This window comes from Podarcis melisellensis, assembly GCF_964234715.1.
Source record: "Podarcis melisellensis genome assembly, chromosome: W".
Taxonomy (NCBI): Eukaryota; Metazoa; Chordata; class Lepidosauria; order Squamata; family Lacertidae; genus Podarcis; species Podarcis melisellensis.
In genome coordinates, this window is record NC_138535.1 from 14,433,461 (window position 1) to 14,453,858 (window position 20,398).

At 40.5% G+C, this 20,398-nt stretch overlaps 2 protein-coding genes and 1 long non-coding RNA gene across 5 annotated transcripts in view; 1 reads left to right on the forward strand and 2 right to left on the reverse strand.

Moving 5' to 3' along the window:
• LOC309361183 overlaps nucleotides 1-20,398 on the forward strand; it is a 187,318-nt gene that overhangs the window by 113,193 nt on the left and 53,727 nt on the right. The window lies entirely within an intron of this gene.
• LOC309361140 (fragile X messenger ribonucleoprotein 1-like) overlaps nucleotides 1-20,398 on the reverse strand; it is a 222,030-nt gene that overhangs the window by 56,100 nt on the left and 145,532 nt on the right. For all 3 annotated transcript variants that reach the window (XM_081896098.1, XM_081896099.1, XM_081896097.1), the window contains 2 exons: nucleotides 6,562-6,648; nucleotides 1,920-2,115 (listed from right to left, as the gene is read on the reverse strand). In XM_081896098.1, coding sequence (XP_081752224.1) covers nucleotides 1,920-2,115; nucleotides 6,562-6,648 — 283 coding nt within the window. The remainder of the gene's footprint in view (nucleotides 1-1,919; nucleotides 2,116-6,561; nucleotides 6,649-20,398) is intronic.
• Nucleotides 1-20,398, reverse strand: part of LOC309361155 (uncharacterized protein) — a 140,164-nt gene that overhangs the window by 43,506 nt on the left and 76,260 nt on the right. The gene's annotated exons all lie outside the window — the stretch shown is intronic.

Below are 20,398 nucleotides of genomic sequence, written 5' to 3' on the forward strand. Positions count from 1 at the left end.
AGCAGAACTATTTGAAAATGATGTATAGATGGTATTTAACACAGGCTAAACTATCAAAAATGTACAAAACAAAAGATAATAAGTTTTGGAAGTGTAAAAAGGTAGAAGGTACATTTTACCATATGTGGTAGCAATGTAAAGTCATAAAAAGCTTTTGGGAAATGATTTATAATGAATTGAAAAAAATGTTTAAAATAACCTTTGGTAAAAAACCGGAAGCGTTTTTAATAGGCATAATTGGAACAGATATACTGAAAGAATATAAAAGTTTATTTAGGTATGCAACAACAGCCGCACGGACATTGATAGCCCAACAATGAAAAGAAGAACGAGTCCCAACTAAAGAAGATTGGCAATGTAAATTAATGGAATATGCTGAAACTGCCAAATTAACTGGAAGACTAAGAAATCAAGAGAACGGCAAATATTTTTTTAAAAAATGGGAAAATGTTTGTTGCATATTTACAAAAGCATTGTAAAGAAGTTAACACAACAGCAGAGTTTTAAAAAACACTTGTAATATTAAGGACAATGTTTGAAACTGGAAATATTTAAAAGGTAAGAAAACTCTGGACATGTATAACATAAAATAACACAAAAGAACTGGGGGAGGGAATGGAGGGAAGTCAAGGGATCGGAGGAATCCCAAAATATGAATTTAATATGGTATGAAAACGTCTTATTTTCTATTTTTCTTTTAATCACGGTTTTAATAATTATAAAATAATTATTAAAAAAAAAACTATGTTCTACTAATGGTGCTTCCACCAGGAGTTTCTTAAGCAAATGCAAAAGAATGCATAGAATGCATAAAAGAAAGGCAAATATGCCCTGTCAATGACTAAGGCTGAAGCCTCATGAAACCCCAAAGAAGAGAAACTTAAAAATCCCTGAGCCTTGTACCACCACATGTCAAATCCATTGGTAGAACTCCAGATGAAGTGTGACTCCATCAATGATCAAGCGGGAGAACATAAAGTTCCCCACTGCCCTCCAAAGTCATATTTTCTCTGTTGACTGCTGGTTCCAAGGACTTAAGAGTATCCTGGTCGGCGGTCCCTGCCACCTCCACCAGCAACCACGATCATGTTCTGGCTAACTGGGCATTTCTCTCTATCTCCCTCTCTGTTCTCTACTCAGTTTTTCTTCAAGATTTTTTTCTAAGTAAAGACCTTCTCAGAATAAGATGACTGAAAGGAGCTCTGTCACCTGAACCTGCAATGCAGGAAGGAAAATGGAGAAGTCGCCCTCCCACTGTGAGGTAAGAACAGCTCTAATTTGCATATTCCTGCCCAGTGGAGTGACCAGGAGGAACAACCCATCCAAGGATCCCCTCCTCCCTGCAGGAAAATGGCTTGTTAAGACTACTTCAAGTGGCTTTCATCTGGTAAGCATGTGTAGACAGAACTATGTTCATAACAATTTGTAGGCATTGACCAATACATTTCACCTGACAATATCACAATTTTAGGTTAAGATAAAAGCTAGTTTTGGTGTGTTTGTAGCTGGTTACACAGCAACAAATGAGAATTCTGCCAACCAAGTATGGATAATGGAAGAGGTAATCTCTTTTCAAGTAATCCCACTCTTCTTACTGGATGAGAAACTAGTGTATTTGAACTTGAAACATTACTTTCAACTCAAAAGGAATACTGTATGTTAGTAACGCTACCACGATTATAACTTTACAGAAGTTTAGTCTGTATCGTATTTCACTGACTTGGTGGATAACTAAATTAACCTGGCAACTAACATAGTAGGTATCACAGTTATTATTTACAAAATACACATTTGTTTAAATCTCTGCAGCTCATTCACATTTTTAGACATGCTTAACCTCATTTACTGTTTACTTTACAAGAATTCCAGAAATTAGCAAATCAGAGTTGAGAGAAGTTTGAACATTCCAAGTGACCTACCAGAAGCATAACCTGGTCCACGCCTCCCATGTCCTCTGTTTCTGTAGGGTTGGCTACCTTTTCCAAGACCTGGGCCATCATCAGTCATGTATCCCTTTTCTTTGTCTGTGCGGTTTTGTGGTGGTCTAGAAGTGGCCCCAATCTGTCGAAGCTGTTCATCTATTTGCAATCTCTCCAAACGTAGTTGATCCACTTCCTATACACAGAGAAATGAGTTACAGGAAGTTGTTGCCATTTTGACCAATCTCATTAAATGACTTAGTAAGGTAGGTATCTTTTTATATATGATTTTATTATGACTTTTCATAATACATTACAATAAAATACAAAATCTGAACAAAAAGAGACAGAGAAAGAATAATGCACAGTCCAGCACTTCTGGTCTGCTACGTGAAGGAACCTGCAGCTCGGTGAGTTCGCTCCAGGTGAAATTGAGCTGTCACAGGTGTGGGAGGGGGGAGGCATGGGCTCCATGAGTCCCCCAAAACCCTGGAGTGTAATCGGGGCTCTACACAACCCAGCGAACCCCAACAAGGCAGGAGAGCTCTGGAAGGAATCGTGAGAAGGTTGAGAGGTGATACAGGGGAACCACATTCCCTCTGGGGCAGAAAGCCTCAAAGCAGACTAAGCAGCAGCAGAATCCCTTTCAAAAACAACACTTCCGGGTCACGTGGTCAGCGTGACGAAGCTGCTCTGGCGAGCCAGCACTAGCGCAGCACACGGAAACGCCATTTACCTTCCCGCTATAAAGCGGTACCTATTTATCTACTTGCACTTAAGGGTGCTTTAAGGGTGCTTTTGAACTGCTAGGTGGGCAGGAGCTGGGACCGAAAGATGGGAGCTCACCCCACCGCGGGGATTCGAACCGCTGACCATACGATTGGCAAGCCCTAGGCACTGTGGTTTTACCCACAGCGCCACCCGCGTCCCTGCGATGTTACAGATTATTCTCATCCAAAAAAGGATGAGCAAAATATTGAAGCGCTGAAACATAAGCAATTTGAATCGGCAAACAGACCTGGGAAACTCCTAGCATGGCAACTCAAAAGGGGGAGGAAACCAAACATTATAAATAAGATTACAATAGAAGATAGAATAATATTTAATCCAAAGGACATAAGAAATGAATTCCAAAAATATTACACCAAACTGTATAGAAAGGTAGAAGAAAACAAGGAGGCAATATATAGGTATCTCAATAAATGTAATCTCCCAAGCAAATAGAGTATCTAATGAACCAATTCCAATGGCAGACATAGACATCACAATTAAACAAGCGAAAATAGGCAAATCACCTGGTCCCGATGGTCTTACACCTATGTATTACAAAACATTTCAAGAAGCTATTATATCCCCATTGAAGGATGTGATGAATGGAATTCTACAAGGGGAAGAAGGCACACACCATCAGAAAAACTTTAGGCCAATCTCCCTATTAAATAATTATTATAAACTCTATGCAGCAATCTTGGCTAAAAGGCTAAGAGAAATATTGAAGACATTCATCCATGAAGACCAAACAGGCTTTTTACCTGCCAGACAAATAAGGAATAATGTAAGAAATGCAATAAAAATAATTAAATTTATGGGGAAAAGAAATGATAAAGAAGCCACACTGCTCTTCCAAGGTGTGGAAAAGGCATTTCATAAAATCTCCTGGATGTTTAGAAAAATGATACTAGAAATTATGGAATTTAGGGAAAATTTTGTAAATTAAAGCAATCTATCAAAAACAAGGGGCAAACATAAACATCAATGGCGGTGTAACAGGAGAACGTAGTATACAAAAAGGTACAAGGCAGGGATGCCCGTTATCACCGCTGCTATTCATTTTAGTCCTAGAAGTTCTTGCTAGAAGAATTAGAGAAAATAATGAAATTATAGGGATTTGAGTGGGCCAAAGGAACTATAAACTAAAAGCGTTTGTGGACGATGTAGTTTTGACATTAGAAAACCCTCTGAAAAGCATCCCGAAGACAATTGAAATTATAACACTGTTTGGAAACCTTGCTGGATTCTATATTAATAAAGAAAAAAACAATGGTGATCATCAAAAACATGGAAAAGAAGGCAAAAGAGAATTAGGGGGGGGGGACACATCAGGAATCGAAGAGAAGAAAGTAAAATATCTACGAGTCTGGCTTGCATCTAACAATTTAAGCCTTATTAAAGATAACTCTAAAAGAATATGGACAGAAATAAGGAAGAATATGAAAAAATGGAACCACATGAATTTATCTAAGATGGGAAGAATATTGACAATTAAGATGAACATATTACCAAAAATGATTTTTTTATTTCAATCATTGCCGGTGATCAGTAACACTCATTGTTTTAAACAATGGAAAAAGGACTTAACAAACTTTATATGGTAAGGCAAAAAGCCAAGGATTAAATACAAACCTAGACAACATCTTAAAAAGCAGAGACATTACCTTGCCGACAAAGGTCTGTATACTTAAAGCTATGGTTTTCCCAGTAGTGATGTATGGAAGTGAGAGCTGGACCATAAAGAAGGCTGATCGCCAAAGAATTGATGCTTTTGAATTATGGTGCTGGAGGAGACTCTTGAGAGTCCCATGGACTGCAAGAAGATCAAACCTATCAAGTCTTAAGGAAATCAGCCCTGAGTGCTCACTGGAAGGACAGATCCTGAAGCTGAGGCTCCAATACTTTGGTCACCTCATAAGAAGAGAAGACTCCCTGGAAAAGAGCCTGATGCTGGGAAAGATTGAGGGCACAAGGAGAAGGGGACGACAGAGGATGAGATGGTTGGATAGTGTTCTTGAAGTTACCAACATGAGTTTGACCAAACTGTGGGAGGCAGTGGAAGACAGGAGTGTGGTTGTACTATGAGGCTGTGATTAGTGTGGATGAAGGAGTGGGTGGAATTAAAGGACACAGGAACTCTGGATCTGGAGAAATTTAACCTAAGGTTTAGATGGCACAATTATTTGTATTATGAGAAGACCAAAGTAAATAAGGGTTTTTTAACTGTGTGATCAGGAGAAGTGTGTATAATGCTTGGGCAAACAAAACACAGAGAAATGTTAGAAAGGAAGATCTCACATTGGATATCTCCAATGGAGGCGGTTGCAGTAAAAAAAAAGTTGAACATGGAGGTAAACTGGGGAACATATAAAGATTTTAAAAAGAGAAGCGATGGGACTAGTAAAAAAAGTTGAACATGGAGGTAAACTGGGGAACATATAAAGATTTTAAAAAGAGAAGCGATGGGACTAGTCACAGACTGGTTCCAATACTTCCAAAGAAATGAGATCTGTAAAAGAGATAAAGAAAAAGGATTTGTAGAAAGTGGATCGGAATTTGATAAAATTAATATTGGGGAAATAACAAAAAATAAATAAAAATGAAAGTATACAGTTGTACTTTGACTCCCGAATACCTTGGGAGTCAAACATTCTGGCTCCCGAACGATCGAAAACCGAAAGTGAGTGTTCTGATTTTCTAATGTTCTTTTGGAAGCCGAACATCCGATGGGGCTTCTGCAGCCAATCAGAAGCCACACTTTGGTTTCTGAACGTTTTGGAAGTCGAATGGACTTCCAGAATGGATTCTGTTCGACTTCCGAGGTACGACTGTATAGAACTCTACTTGAATGGGAAACAGAAGATGAATTTGTGAAAGAGGCAAGGATACACTGGGCACCAGATATCGGATATAACATTGAACTTTCAGCATGGGAAAAAATATGGAACAGAACGATAACATTTTCAGCCTGCTATGTAGAGAACATCTTTAAGATGGTGTATTGATGATATCTGATGCCAATAAGAGAGAATCCAATGTATGTTGGTAAAGTTTAGAAAAAGAGGGTTCTCTATATCATATGTGGTGGCAATGTAAGTATGCAACAAAAATTGGGAAATGATAGGAACTCAAAAAGATGTTTAAATTCACCTTCCCTAAAAGACCAGAAGCCTTCTTGCTGGCAATAATTGGGGAAGATATGCCTAAGGAATTATGGAACCTATTTCTATATGCAACCTCGGCCACAAGGATAACTTATGCAACAAATTGGAAAGAAATGATTGTTCTGACAAAGGAACAATGGTTGCAGAAGTTAATAAAATTTCTCAAGTTAGCAGACTTGACGGCCAAAATAAGAAATTATGAGGAAAAGAAAACAAGAGGCGAGTGGGAGCGGCATCGAGTTTAATTGGGAAGTAGGATAAGTGTATGAGCAACGGTAGACAAGACAAAGGAAAATAAGAGGGAAATGACAAGAGGAGAAAAGAAAAAACGTAAGGATACCAATGGAAGATAAGTTGGGAAGTCTATGTAAGAATAAGGTAAGAGTTGTATAGATGTAACGTGTAAATTGGAAAATGAATAAACAAACAAACAAAAAAGGAAAGTCCTCTCTCACAGGTAGATCTTAACCCTGGGCCCAAGAGTAAGCTAGGCATCTTGAAGAGGTCTGACTTCTTCTAAAACCAGTTTGAGAAAAATATGATAATCACTCAGCATTCAGTTAAGAGTTAAAGGAAAAAAAACAGAACAATTTAACCACGGAATTTGAATTCACTTATAAACTCTGAAAAACCACTTTAAAGCTTTGCTTTAAAGCCAGCTTTTCCACTTTCCCAAAAGGCAACATACTATGATGCCCTTTCCTCACCTTTAAATAGTTGAGGTGATAATCCAAAAGAACTGTGGCATTCATTATGCTGTCCTTGGTTCCCACGAAGACAAAAGGAACCATTCCCTAGAAATAAAGTTTTGAATCAGAGGTCTTCAGGTGATGCAACTAATGCCACTACATAATGTGTAAGTTGATTCCATGCAAATTGCAATTTCATTAGTAAAACAATTCAGAGTAACAATACTAGGAGGGCTTTTTTTTCAGCAGGAAAAATCTCTTTCGGCCGGAACTCACCAGAATTGAGCACCGGCACCTCTTGGGCGCGTTCCAGAACCCCTGTAGTATTGTGGTGCCATTCCCCGGCACTGAGCTTGGGGCTGCGCAACAGAGAAGGCCAGCGCCGTAAGACGACAGTTTGGGGTTTTTTTGCCATGGCAGTGGGGCAAGTGGGCGAAGGTCCTCCCCTAAAGAAAGGTCAACAAGTTCTGGCGCCTCTTTTTCTGGAAAAAAGCCCTGATTACTAGTAAGCACTATGAATACTCAAACTTTCCAGATGGCAGCCAAGACCTATGTATGTTATAATATTAAGTAGTATAAAATATTACAAGCAAATAAGAAAGTAACACTATCCAAGTGGTTTACATAGAAACTAAGAGTTTTTTCCAACTAAGTTCCACCCAGAGCAGATCCACCGAAATTAACGGACCATTTCAGTGGGTTCACTTGGAGTATTCAATACAATTATATAAAAATACAACATTTATTCAATAAAATTTCCTGATAAAAACAGCTGAATACATTCTTATTTAGACAAGCCTATCCAGATGTTTAGAAAGTTTGTATGAGTTTTAATTTGTTTTAGTCTACTCTGTTGTGGTTTTAACGTTATCTATGCTTTAAATTATGGTTGTAAATATTTTAGTGATAATTTTTGTAAACCACTTTGAGCTTTTTTCTACAATCAAGTGGTATATAAATTTTATGGAATAAATAAAACAAAATATATCACAAATAAATACAAGCAGTGTACAAAAGAAAAAATATTAAGACTCAGAGTTGAGGAAGGTGTGGGTCAACAAAGTTTTAAAAAGTTGATTAAAGGTCAGTACTGTCACTACCGCATGAATTACCTAGGGAGGGGATTTCAGAAGGTGGGTGCTATCACCGAAAAGGACCACTTCCACATTGTCAGCAAGTATCAATTTGTTGGTTGTGAACTGACCAGTGGGGTCTCTTCAAAAGATCTTAAAATTGAGCTTGATTTGTATCATGGAAGGTGGTCTGCTAGATATCCTAGTCCCAGGTTGTTTACTGCTTTCAATGTCAACAAAAAAACTTTTAATTTCGCTCACAAGCTAACAAGCAACAGCTGCTGATCTCAACACTGCTTTAATGCCTATAAAGCTAGGTGTCCCACGAACCCCTTTGCAGCTGCAGCTTCTGAATTAGACAGAAAAGTACCCCACATGAGGCACATTCAATGAGTCAAATCATGTTACCATTCTACAGACCATCATAGCCCAAGAGCTAGACCAGATTTATTTACCCTAGAAATGCCAAAAGCGCTGTGGTGTTGTTGTTTTTTGGAAAGCCTACTACCTATACAAACAAAATATGGCAGTCTTAGTAAATATCAGTGGTGGGGGTATGAAATATGATGTCATCAATATGGCCGCCATGTCATTTTCACTTCGAGGCATTGAAATGGCTGTAACTTATCAATGGTCTGTCGCAGAGGCTTTATTTTTTTTAAAAAAAGTTAATTTAATAATAACAAAAGCTTGTTATGTCAATATTTTACATAACATCTAAGTTTTCTGTTTTTTGTTACGAACTCCAGAAATGAGTATTTTACCCCACACGTCACTCAGTGTAACTAAAAAATGAGCATAAAGCAGATGAGTAAAATGTATTTATTTACTGAAACACTTAGACTATTATATTTGACTATTATAAATCACAGACTATAATGATTAATGAATCTGAAATCAAATAATGAATATTTTAATGAGTATTATAAATGATTTTTTCACAATCTGCAAAATAATTGTGTGTGTGTGTATAAATTTTATTTTTCTCATAACAAAATCCATTCATTTTCCAGTGTCCCCCCCCTTGACTTCCCTCAACTTCCATTTCTGATTTGTTACATAAAATGTTACATTCAGCTGTTTATATATAATATTATTTTGTCAATATGTTAAGTCTTCTTGTTCTTTGTAATTAAAGTTGTATACGTTCATTTAAATCCTGCCATTGAGTCCATTTTTGTTGTTGTTTCTGTAAGTATGTTGTAAAAGGTTCCCATTCTTTTCCAAAGTCACTCTTGTCCTTTTCTTGCAATTTGTCCATTTACTTTGCTAACTCTGTGTAGTTCATCAATTTTTCTTGCCATTGTTCTTTTGATGATCTTTCTCCAGTCTTCCAATTTTGCGCTATTAAAATTCTTGCTGCTGTTGTAGCATACATGAATAATGTCTGTTTCACTTTCGGAATATCTTTTCCTAGAATGCCTAGCAAAAAATGTTTGTTTTTTTTAAAAAACAAACGTTACTTTAAACATTATTTTCAATTATAAAGCATTTCTCAAAATTTCTTTATAATCTTACAATCCCACCACATATGATAAAATGTACCTTCCCCTTCTTTACATCTCCAACCGTTCTTTTGTTCTGTTTTATACATTTTTGTCAATTTTTTTGATGTGACATACCACCTGTACATCTTCATATAGTTCTCTTTAAGCAATATACAAACCGTAAATTTAAAATTCATTTTTCAAAGCCTTATCCAATCTTCAAATTGTATGTTATGACCTACAGTGGTACCTCGGGTTAAGTACTTAATTCGTTCCAGAGGTCCGTTCTAAACCTGAAACTGTTCTTAACCTGAAGCACCACTTTAGCTAATGGGGCCTCCCACTGCTGCTGCACTGCAGGAACACAATTTCTGTTCTTATCCTGAAGCAAAGTTCTTAACCTGAAGCACTATTTCTGGGTTAGCGGAGTGTGTAACCTTAAGCGTATGTAACCTGAAGCGTATGTAACCCGAGGTACCACTGTATATCCTGTGCCCACTTAATCATTACCGATTTAACCTCCTCATCTTTAGTTTCCCATTCCAAAAGTATACTGTACGTCTTCTTCAGTAATTTAGTATTATCATCTATAATATCCCTTTGGATTTAATTTAATTTAAATTAAAACTGTTTGAACAAATTAAGGATAATGTGAATTGGCTTCAATATTATTTAAGATTGATAAGAGATTATTTAAGATTGAATTATTTAAGATTGATAAGAGAAATGGTTTTGCAACAGAAAAAACCAAATTGGAAACGGAGTTGTTAGACACTAACGTTAAGAATATGTCTAAAATGTATAATTTGTTATTGGAGTGGCACATAAAAGATGAACAAGTTAAATCGGTTATGATTGATTGGGCACAAGATGTGGGACACAATATACGGTAATGATGGAAGATTGGGAGAGGCTTTGGAAGAAAGGGGTTAAGTTTACTGCATGTACGATGTTAAAGGAAAATATTATGAAAATGATGTATAGGTGGTACTTGACCCCGGTTAAATTAGCTAAGATTTATCATAACTGTGATAATTTACGCTGGAAATGTAAAGCAAAAGAAGGTACTTTTTTTTTAATAATAATTTTTATTAGCAGGCCAATCACATCACATTATTCAAATCACATTGGTTCCAAATTATACAGCCAAATTTTAATTTTTTGGGGGGGGTACCCATATATCAAGCTCCGCGCGAGTCCAAAATTCCGGATAAGTCCAGACTTCACTTATTTTACTGCATTAATTAATCAGCTCTATCCAGTTCAGTCCAGATAGTTCTTTATTAAGAAGGTACTTTCTATCACATGTGGTGGACCTGTCCCAAGGTAAAAGACTTCTGGGAAAAGATTTATAATGAATTAAAAAAAATATGATGAAATATACATTTGTAAAGAAACCAGACGCCTTTCTCCTTGGAATATTAGGTTCTGAACTGCCCAAGAAAGATGTAAAGGTGTTTTTGTACGCCAAAGCTGCTGCACAAATTTTAATAGCCAAAAAATGGAAAACACAAGAACTAACAACTGTGGAAGAATGGCAGATGAAGATAGAAGAAATTTAAAGATTATTTGAGCAAATATTGTAATATTAAAGATTAGTAGTTTCTGTATCAATAGATTCTGATAACTCTTTTCTAATTCTTTGAGATTTTTAACTAACAATTTAGTTTTACTTTTATTTAATTTAAAACCTGCCACCTGTCCAAACTTTTGGATTTTTTCTATTCCTCTAGGGAAAGAATTCTTTGGATCTTCAACCATAACAACCAAATCGTCCGCGAAGGCTTTCAATTTATGTTCACTTTTCTTTATTCTTATTCCTACTACTTCTTTGTCTGCTTTGATATTCCTTGCCAAGACCTCCAGGACCAGAATGAACAAAAGCGGTGATAACGGACATTTGCCTAGTTCCTTTCTGTATTTTACATTGGTTTGTTATCACCTGATTAATAGTTAATTTTGCATTCTGTTCTGAATATATGGCTTGTATTCCTTTATTAAATTTTGCTCCAAATTCCATTTCTTCAAGAACTCTTTTCATGAAGTCCCAATAAACATTATCAAATGCTTTTTCTGCATCTATAAACATCAGAGCTGCTTGCTTTTCATTTCATACTTCCAAGTATTCAATTATGTTAAAAACATTTCTAATATTATCTTTTATTTGTCTACCTGGAAGAAATCCTGCTTGATCTTGATGTATATATTCTTCCCAAGTTTTTTTTAGCAAGAATATATGCAAACAGTTTCTAATCATTATTTAATAATGAGATAGGCCTATAATTTTTGACTAATGATATATCTGAATCTTGTTTTGGTATTAATGTTATATAGGCTTCTTTCCATGTTTCCAGGACTTCCCCTGTTTTTAAAACCTCATTCATTATATCCTTTAGGGGAATCACAAGCTGTTCATTTTTTAAAAATAATATTTTGCTGATATTCCATCTGGTCCTGGAGATTTACCTGTCTTTGCTTGATTTATTGCTTCAAATATTTTCTGCAATGTAATTTTGGCATTTAATATTAGCATTTCTACTTTTATTTTTGGGAGATTACTACTTTTTATATATTCTTCCATCAGGGTCTTTTCAGTTCCTTTTTTGTAAAGGTCTATAAAATACTTAGTAAAGGCTTCCCTTATTTCCCTTGGTTTATCAGTGATCTTGCCATTATGTTTTATCTTATTTATGTAGTTTTTTGGCTCGCTTTTCCTCATTTGCCATGCCAATAATTTCCCTGGCTTGTTGGCATGTTCAAAATACTTTGGTTTCATCCTTTTAATTCTTTCAATTTATTTCATCATTGATCACCATTGAATATTGAATTCGTAACCATTTAAGTGCCTGTTTAATTATCTCCTTATTAGGTTTTTTATTAATTATTTTTCTTTCCTTAATATTTCATCTAAAATTTCTTTTTCTTTTCTCTTGCCTTCTTCTTGATTGAATTTTGTTGGATAAACACTCCCCTCATAACTGCTTTGCTCGCGTCCCACACCATTTGCAGCCTGGTTCCATTATTAAGATTTAGTTCAAAATAATCTCCCAGGACATTTTTTGCTTTTTCTAACAGAATATTATCATCTAGTAATTCTTCATTCAATCTCCATCTAAAAGTGGATTGATTTTCTTTCTGGATTTCCATTATTATACGATTATGATCCGACAATGTTCTGGGATCTTTTTTATAAAAAAAAAAAAAACATTTTTATTGATTTCCCAATAAAAACAGCCAATCAACATATCCGAATCATAATCCAATTAAAAATAATAAACTAAAATTTAAAAAACAGCCAATTATAGTCCAAATTGTAATTATTAATTTTTCCAGGCTCCCCATAGTCTGGACCTCTGAAGCATATCTCCAAATCTTCGTTCCTGCCTCTTCTCATTGTTTTCATATTTTCTGCCTTCTGATCTTAATGCTTTAAAGTTCTCCGTCCCTGGCTCTAAGATTCTCAGTCATGTCAGAAATCATATATCCTTTCGTCCGCCGAATATAGCTTTATTTGTGTATATATATTTTTTCAACTGTCTATTTTCCAGCGCAGCTTTCCCTGACTCCATTCCAATTTTGCAATCCAGGTTGTCTGAAGTTTAATGATGAAGCAACTCCCAAGTTGTTAAATCATTCCAATCCGGGCTGTTGTCCAAGCTTTTTGTTTGAGATTTAATAACATAGTTGCGTCCACACTGTTATTACTGTAAATTGTTGAGCATACTGTTTGCAATAATGCAATGTAAATGAGCTGTATTCCACAGATATGTCATTTGGCGATCAATCAGCCTCTCGGAGACCACACAATCCCCCCCTCCGGGCCCTAGAGGGGGGGCTGCTAGACATCCATCAGCCTTCTCTCTCGCTCATAATGAAAAACTTCTGCAAACAGCTGCACTAAACAGTATGTTATCTCTAGGCATTACAAAGTCAGCCAGCAAATATTTCCTGCTTCTCTCGAAAAGGGAGAGATTCTTATTTTTCCGTGCACTATCTTCTTTCTTCTTTTATCTTTATCAAGTCTTTCAAGTCTAAGTAAAGCTGCAGAGTTAAATAATTATAAATAGAAGTCTATCTGTACTCTTTAAAAAAAATAAGTTTCTTAATGAGGCTTAGAACTGAAAACCAATTGTAGATGTTAAGAAGAGAAAAAAGACATACCAAACACCTCCATAATCCACACGCCATGATGAGAACCTCTTTGAAGTCCGAGCTTAAACACCAGGAACTGTACAGTTCTGGAGGTTTTCCCTTAGTCTTCTTCAGTCCAGGCTAGTCTGTTTATCATCCAAATCCAATCATTTTATCAAGCAAATATTTCCAGCTATGAGAATGGCATCGGAGAGTGCCAGCCGTGTCGTGCTCTGGGACCCAGTGTCCTGCCATTTGCACCTTGATGCAAGCTGACAATCTCGGACAATCTGTGGGTCTGTGAGACAATCCTCCCCCACCCTGGGGAGTATGCCAGGACTAATTACCCCCATATCAGCCCTGAATTACCGGCACGGCTGGGATCCGATCGTATGGGAGTCAGCCATTTCCCACAGCCGGAAAGAGGAAGCCCTGACAATGTTCTGGGATCTATTTCAATTTGTTTGAACTTTTAGTTCTAATTCTTTTGAAATCCAAACCGCATCCAGTCGGGCACTACAGTGGTACCTCGGGTTAAGTACTTAATTCATTCCGGAGGTCTGTTCTTAACCTGAAACTGTTCTTAACCTGAAGCACCACTTTAGCTAATGGGGCTTCCCACTGCCGCTGCGCCGCCACCGCACAATTTCTGTTCTCATCCTGAAGCAAAGTTCTTAACCCGAGGTACTATTTCTGGGTTAGCAGAGTCTGTAACCTGAAGCGTATGTAACCCGAGGTACCACTGTACTACATGAGAGAAGAAAGTGAACTGTTAGACAAACAAATGTTTTACTCTCCAGATATCTATTAGCTTCAATGTCTCTGTCATGTCAAAAAAAGTTTTGGGTAGCCTACCTTCCTTGGTATCTTTTTTCCTAATTGTTCTATCCATCTCTAATGATGGTACCCCATTTAAAGGTAAAGGTATCCCTGACCGTTAGGTCCAGTCGCAGATGACTCTGCGATTGCGGCACTCATCTCACTCTATAGGCCAAGGTGCTGGAGTTTGTCCGCAGCTTCCGGGTCATGTGGCCAGCATAACTAATCCGCTTCTGGCGAACCAGAGCAGCGCACGGAAACAACATTTAAGTCTCCCATTATCTTCTCATCTGCAAACTCCAGAAGATCTGTTTCCAATTTTTGAAAGAACTTTGATTTATTTTCATTTGGTGCGTATATTCCTACCAATAATATCTTTTCTCCTTGGACTTTAATTTGTACCACTAGAATTCTCCTTTTGTCGTCTTTTTGGATTAGTTTGGGTTCAAGTGCAGGCTTAATATAAACTATTACACCACGTCTTTTTGCATTATCTGCTGAAATGAAACCCATCCCTAGTTTTTTTATTAACCAAACTCTTTAATGGTTTTTTTGCTACGTGTGTTTCCTGAAGACGAATTATATCTATGATTTGTGTAAAGGATATTGGGGTTGCTTGTGCGTAAAGGGGGCTACTGTTCTAGGCAACATAACCTGGCAAAACCTTTCCCTGGCTGGACAGCCCTTTCTCCATGGCTGTGTCAGTCGCTGGCAGAATCCGTCAGTGGGCGTTTCCTGAACTTCTTCCAACATAAAAGCTCTTTGACACCAAGTCGTCGTCTAGCTTCCCTGCGCGGAAGTTTTCTGCGCAGAGTGGGTGTGGCCAGCGGAGGTCCTGGGCTCTCCCTGCTGGTCTCTGTGGAAGAGTCTTGGAGCCATCTCTCCGACGTCCCTTCTGGCTCTCTATTCTTCCTGGTGTCACGCTGATCTCCTTCCTCCGAGGAAGTGTTCCCTCTGTCCCGGCTGGGCCCTTCTCCTGCATCGCTAGGGAGCCTCACCTCCACTCTTGGCTCCGATGGCAGTTCCCTGACAATTTGTTTAAGAATTACATGTTCAATCCTGTGTCTTTTTGCTTCCTTATTCAATCCATTCACATTTCAACTCAGTTCTTTAAGATTTGCCATTATCATTTTTGCTTAAAAAACCTGTTTCTCCGCCTACTGCTCCCTCTAGATGTTTCAAGGCCTCCCTTTGCTGATCAAGGGGGCTTTTCGAATCTCTTGTCCCATCTCTGAACTCAGGGTCCCTGCCATGTTTTTCCATAAATTCATGGACCTGACTCTCCGTCACCAGCCTGTATCTTTTCTTTCTGTAGGTAAAGGAAATTCATTCTGGAAATTCCCATTTGTATTTTATATCACTTTTTCTAAGGACTGTTGTCAGGATCTTGTACCTCTGTCTCCTAATTCTTAATTTAAAGGGGATTACCGGAAATAAGTCAACCTTTTTACCCTCAACCTGCAGACCTTCGTAATATTTTTTGAAGGGTTGCATCCTACACTCTTTTTATAATAAAGGTTACTAAGACGTCTGCAGGCTGTCTTCTTTCTCGACGCTCTTGTCCTAAACCCATCCAATCTGCCAAGATCTTGCTCAAGTACATGGCAAGGCTTTGCTCTTTTTAATTTTCTGGTAATCAAACCGTGTTAGCGTTCTGCTTTAATTGTAGAAGCAGCAACTGTTCTTTCAGTTCATTCTGTCTGTTAGAGAGGCCCCCCAATTTTGACTTCTAAAGAATTAACTTTTTCATCTAATTTGTCAAATTTCTGTGAGAGCACATCAGTATTTTTCTCAGTGTCAGCTTTTACTTCCCTAGTTAATTTCTCCATTGACTGATCCATTCCCCTTTTAAATTCTGCAAAATGTAAAGCCATTAAGTTCTGAAAAGTCAGATTTAGCCATTTTTTCCTGTATGCTCCTGAGCAGAGACCCTTCTCTTGTCTCCAGATTTCTGTCTTGTTGCCACAGTCGATTTCTGTTTACTTTTTCCCATAATTTTTCTGTTGTTGTTTAGTCGTTTAGTCGTGTCCGACTCTTCGTGACCCCATGGTCCAGAGCATGCCAGGCACTTCTGTCTTCCACTGCCTCCCGCAGTTTGGTCAAACTCATGCTGGTAGCTTCGAGAACACTATCCAACCATCTCGTCCTCTGTCGCCCCCTTCTCCTTGTGCCCTCCATCTTTCCCAACATCAGGGTCTTTTCCAGGGAGTCTTCTCTTCTCATGAGGTGGCCAAAGTATTGGAGCCTCAGCTTCATGATTTGTCCTTTCAGTGAGCACTCAGGGCTGATTTCCTTCAGAATGGATAGGTTTGATCTTCTTGCAGTCCATGGGACTCTCAAGAGTCTCCTCCAGCACCATAATTCAAAAGCATCAAGTCTTCAGCGATCAGCCTTCTTTATGGTCCAGCTCTCACTTCCATACATCACTACTAGGAAAACCATAGCTTTTACTATACGGACCTTTGTTGGCAAAGTGATGTCTCTGCTTTTTAAGATGCTGTTTGTCATTGCTTTTCTCCCAAGAAGCAGGCGTCTTTTAATTTCGTGGCTGCTGTCACCATCTGCAGTGATCATGGAGCCCAAGAAAGTAAAATCTCTCACTGCCTCCATTTCTTCCCCTTCTATTTGCCAGGTGGTGATGGGCCCAGTGGCCATGATCTTCGGTTTTTTTGATGTTGAGCTTCAGACCATTTTTTACACTCTCCTCTTTCACCCTCAATAAAAGGTACTTTAATTCCTCCTCACTTTCTGCCATCAAGGTTGTGTCATCTGCATATCTGAGGTTGTTGATATTTCTTCCGGCAATCTTAATTCCGGTTTGGGATTCATCCAGCCCAGCCTTTCGCGTGATGAATTCTGCATATAAGTTAAATAAGCAGGGAGACAATATACAGCCTTGTCGTACTCCTTTCCCAATTTTGAACCAATCAGTTGTTCCATATCCAGTTCTAACTGTAGCTTCTTGTCCCATATAGAGATTTCTCAGGAGACAGATGAGGTGATCAGGCACTCCCATTTCTTTAAGAACTTGCCATAGTTTGCTGTGGTCAACACAGTCAAAGGCTTTTGCATAGTCAATGAAGCAGAAGTAGATGTCTTTCTGGAACTCTCTAGCTTTCTCCATAATCCAGCGCACGTTTGCAATTTGGTCTCTGGTTCCTCTGCCTCTTCTAAATCCAGCTTGCACTTCTGGGAGTTCTCGGTCCACATACTGCTTGAGCCTTCCTTGTAGAATTTTAAGCATAACCTTGCTAGCGTGTGAAATGAGTGCAATTGTGCGGTAGTTGGAGCATTCTTTGGCACTGCCCTTCTTTGGGATTGGGATGTAGACTGATCTTCTCCAATCCTCTGGCCACTGCTGAATTTTCCAAATTTGCTGGCAGGGCTGCCTGGGAGTGGGCCTCAGCCAAGAGAATGGCTGGGACAGGTTCCACAGGAGGGAATGTATTGGGACACCCGCTCTCGGTGATCATGGGTCGGAGGAGGAGTTACGCTAAGACCAGACCATGTCATTACCGAGGAGGCAGGTTTAGTCGTTGTTTGAGGACCATCCCTGCCTCCAGGTCTGGTCCTGACCGGAAGGATACTGGAATCAGCAAAGGAAACCCACATGACCTGAAAGTGTTGCTGTGCAATGCCAGGTCAATGATGAATAAAACCACTGCCATCCACGACCTGATTGTTCATGGAGGATTTGACCTGGCATGTGTGACAGAGACCTGGTTGGATGAGGCAGATGGGCCTGTCCTAGCCGCTGCTTGCCCACCAGGTTTCTCTTACGCACAGCAACCCAGGTCATGTGGGCGGGGAGGGGGGCTTGCAGTGATTTTTAGGAAGTCATTAGTCTGCACCAGGCGTCCTATTGGGAAGACCCAGTTCTCTGAGTGCATGTTCTGGAAGTTGGGCAATAGGGGCAGTACAGGATTCCTATTGGTGTACCGACCTCCCCGCTGCACCAAGGATTCCCTGCCCAAGCTGCTTCAGGTAGTGGTGGATATGCTCCTGGAGACACCTAGCTTGGTTGTCCTGGGGGATTTTAACATCCATGCCGACACGACCTTACAAGGGGGCGCTCGGGACTTCATGGAAAGCATGGCCTCCATGGGGCTGTCCCTGAATAAGTTTGGCCCAACTCATAGCCGCGGACATGCCTTAGACTTGGTGTTTACCTCTACGGATGTTGGTGATCTGACATTAACTAAAAGCGAAACAAAAGAAGTGCCATGGTCAGATCACTTCCGGGTGCAACTGGACTTCTCCGCAAACCTTGCCTGCTGCAGGGAGGTGGGGCCGATTCGGATGGTGCGCCCCCACCACTTAATGGAGCCAATTGGCTTCCAGAGAGTGGTAGGGGATGTTTTATCCCAAGTTGATGGCCTTTCAGCTGATTCCCTGGTGGCCCACTGGAATGCGAAGTTAACCAGGGCTATTGACTGTCTGGCTCTGAAGCGCTCTCTCCGATTGCATGGAGCCCGGACAGCCCCGTGGTTTTCCCCAGAGCTGAGGGTGATGAAACAATCGTTGAGACGGCTAGAGCGCCGGTGGCGGAAAACTCATTCTGAATCAGACCGGATACGGGCTAGAGCTCAACGTCGAGCCTACCAAATGGCAATGGCGACAGCGAAGAGGGCCTTCTTCACCACCTCCATTGCATATGCAGAAAACAGCAGCAGGAGACTTTTTCAGGTGGTTTTGCAATCTATCGGAACCACCTGCACCATTGGGGCCTGGTAGGGACCCCAAGATCTCCTGCAATGCTTTTGCAAAGTTTTTTGCAGATAAAGTCGCTCAGATTCAGAAGGAGGTAGACTCCACCGTGGGAGCAGGGCCAGGGTGGGAGAGTGCTAGAGTTCTGTCTAGTCCTGTTAAAAAAGTAAAGGTAAAGGTACCCCTGTCCGTACGCGCCAGTCGTGTCCGACTCTAGGGTTGTGCGCCCATCTCACTTAAGATGCCGGGGGCCAGCGCTGTCCGGAGACACTTCTGGGTCACGTGGCCAGCGTGACGAAGCTGCTCTGGCGAGCCGGCACCAGCGCAGCACACGGAAACGCCGTTTACCTTCCCGCTATAAAGCGGTACCTATTTATCTACTTGCACTTAGGGGTGCTTTCGAACTGCTAGGTGGGCAGGAGCTGGGACCAAAAGATGGGAGCTCACCCCGCCGCGGGGATTCGAACCGCCGACCATGCGATCGGCAAGCCCTAGGCGCTGAGGTTTTACCCACAGCGCCACCCACGTCCCACTCTAGTCCTGTTACATGGGATCAATTCCAATCTGTTACCTCCGAGGATGTGGACAGGCTGCTTGGACAAGTGAAACCGACCACCTGTCTCCTTGATCCTTGTCCAACCTGGCTGATAAAAGCTAGCCGGGAAGGGCTGGGCGATGGGCTCTGCGGGGTGGTGAATGCTTCCCTCTGTGAGGGAGCTTTCCCAGACCCGCTAAAAGAGGCGGTCATTAAACCGCTTCTTAAAAAAAATTTTTTAGACCCAGCCAATTTGGCCAACTATCGCCCAGTCTCAAATTTACCATTCTTGGGCAAGGTGATTGAGCGGGTGGTTGCCAAACAACTCCAAGCACGCCTGGAGGATGCGGACCATTTGGATCCCTTCCAATCGGGATTCAGGCCTCACCATGGGACTGAAACTGCCTTGGTCGCGCTGGTTGATGATCTCCGGCGGGCTAGGGACAAAGGTGAGAGCTGTTTCCTAGTTCTGCTGGATCTCTCAGCGGCCTTTGACACCATCGACCATAACATCCTTCTGGACCGTCTAGAGGGGCTGGGAGCACTGTTATACAGTGGTTCCGCTCCTTTTTCCTGGGCCGTGTCCAGAAAGTGGTGGTGGGGGATGAGTGTTCAGACCCCTGGGCTCTCACTTGTGGGGTGCCTCAGGGTTCCGTCCTCTCCCCCATGCTTTTTAATATCTATATGAAGCCGCTGGGAGAGATCGTCAGGGGGTTTGGGCTGGGTGTTCATCAGTATGCAGATGACACCCAGCTCTACCTCTCCTTTAAATCAGAACCAGTGAAGGCGGTGAAGGTCCTGTGTGAGTGTCTGGAGGCGGTTGGAGGATGGATGGCGGATAACAGATTGAGGTTGAATCCTAACAAGACAGAAGTACTGTTTTTGGGGGACAGGGGGCTGTGGGGTGTGGGGGATTCCCCGGTCCTGAATGGGGTAACTGTGCCCCTGAAGGACCAGGTGCGCAGCCTGGGAGTCATTTTGGACTCACAGCTGTCCATGGAGGCACAGGTTAATTCTGTGTCCAGGGCAGCTGTCTACCAGCTCCATCTGGTACGCAGGCTAAGACCCTACCTGCCCGCGGACTGTCTCGCCAGAGTGGTGCA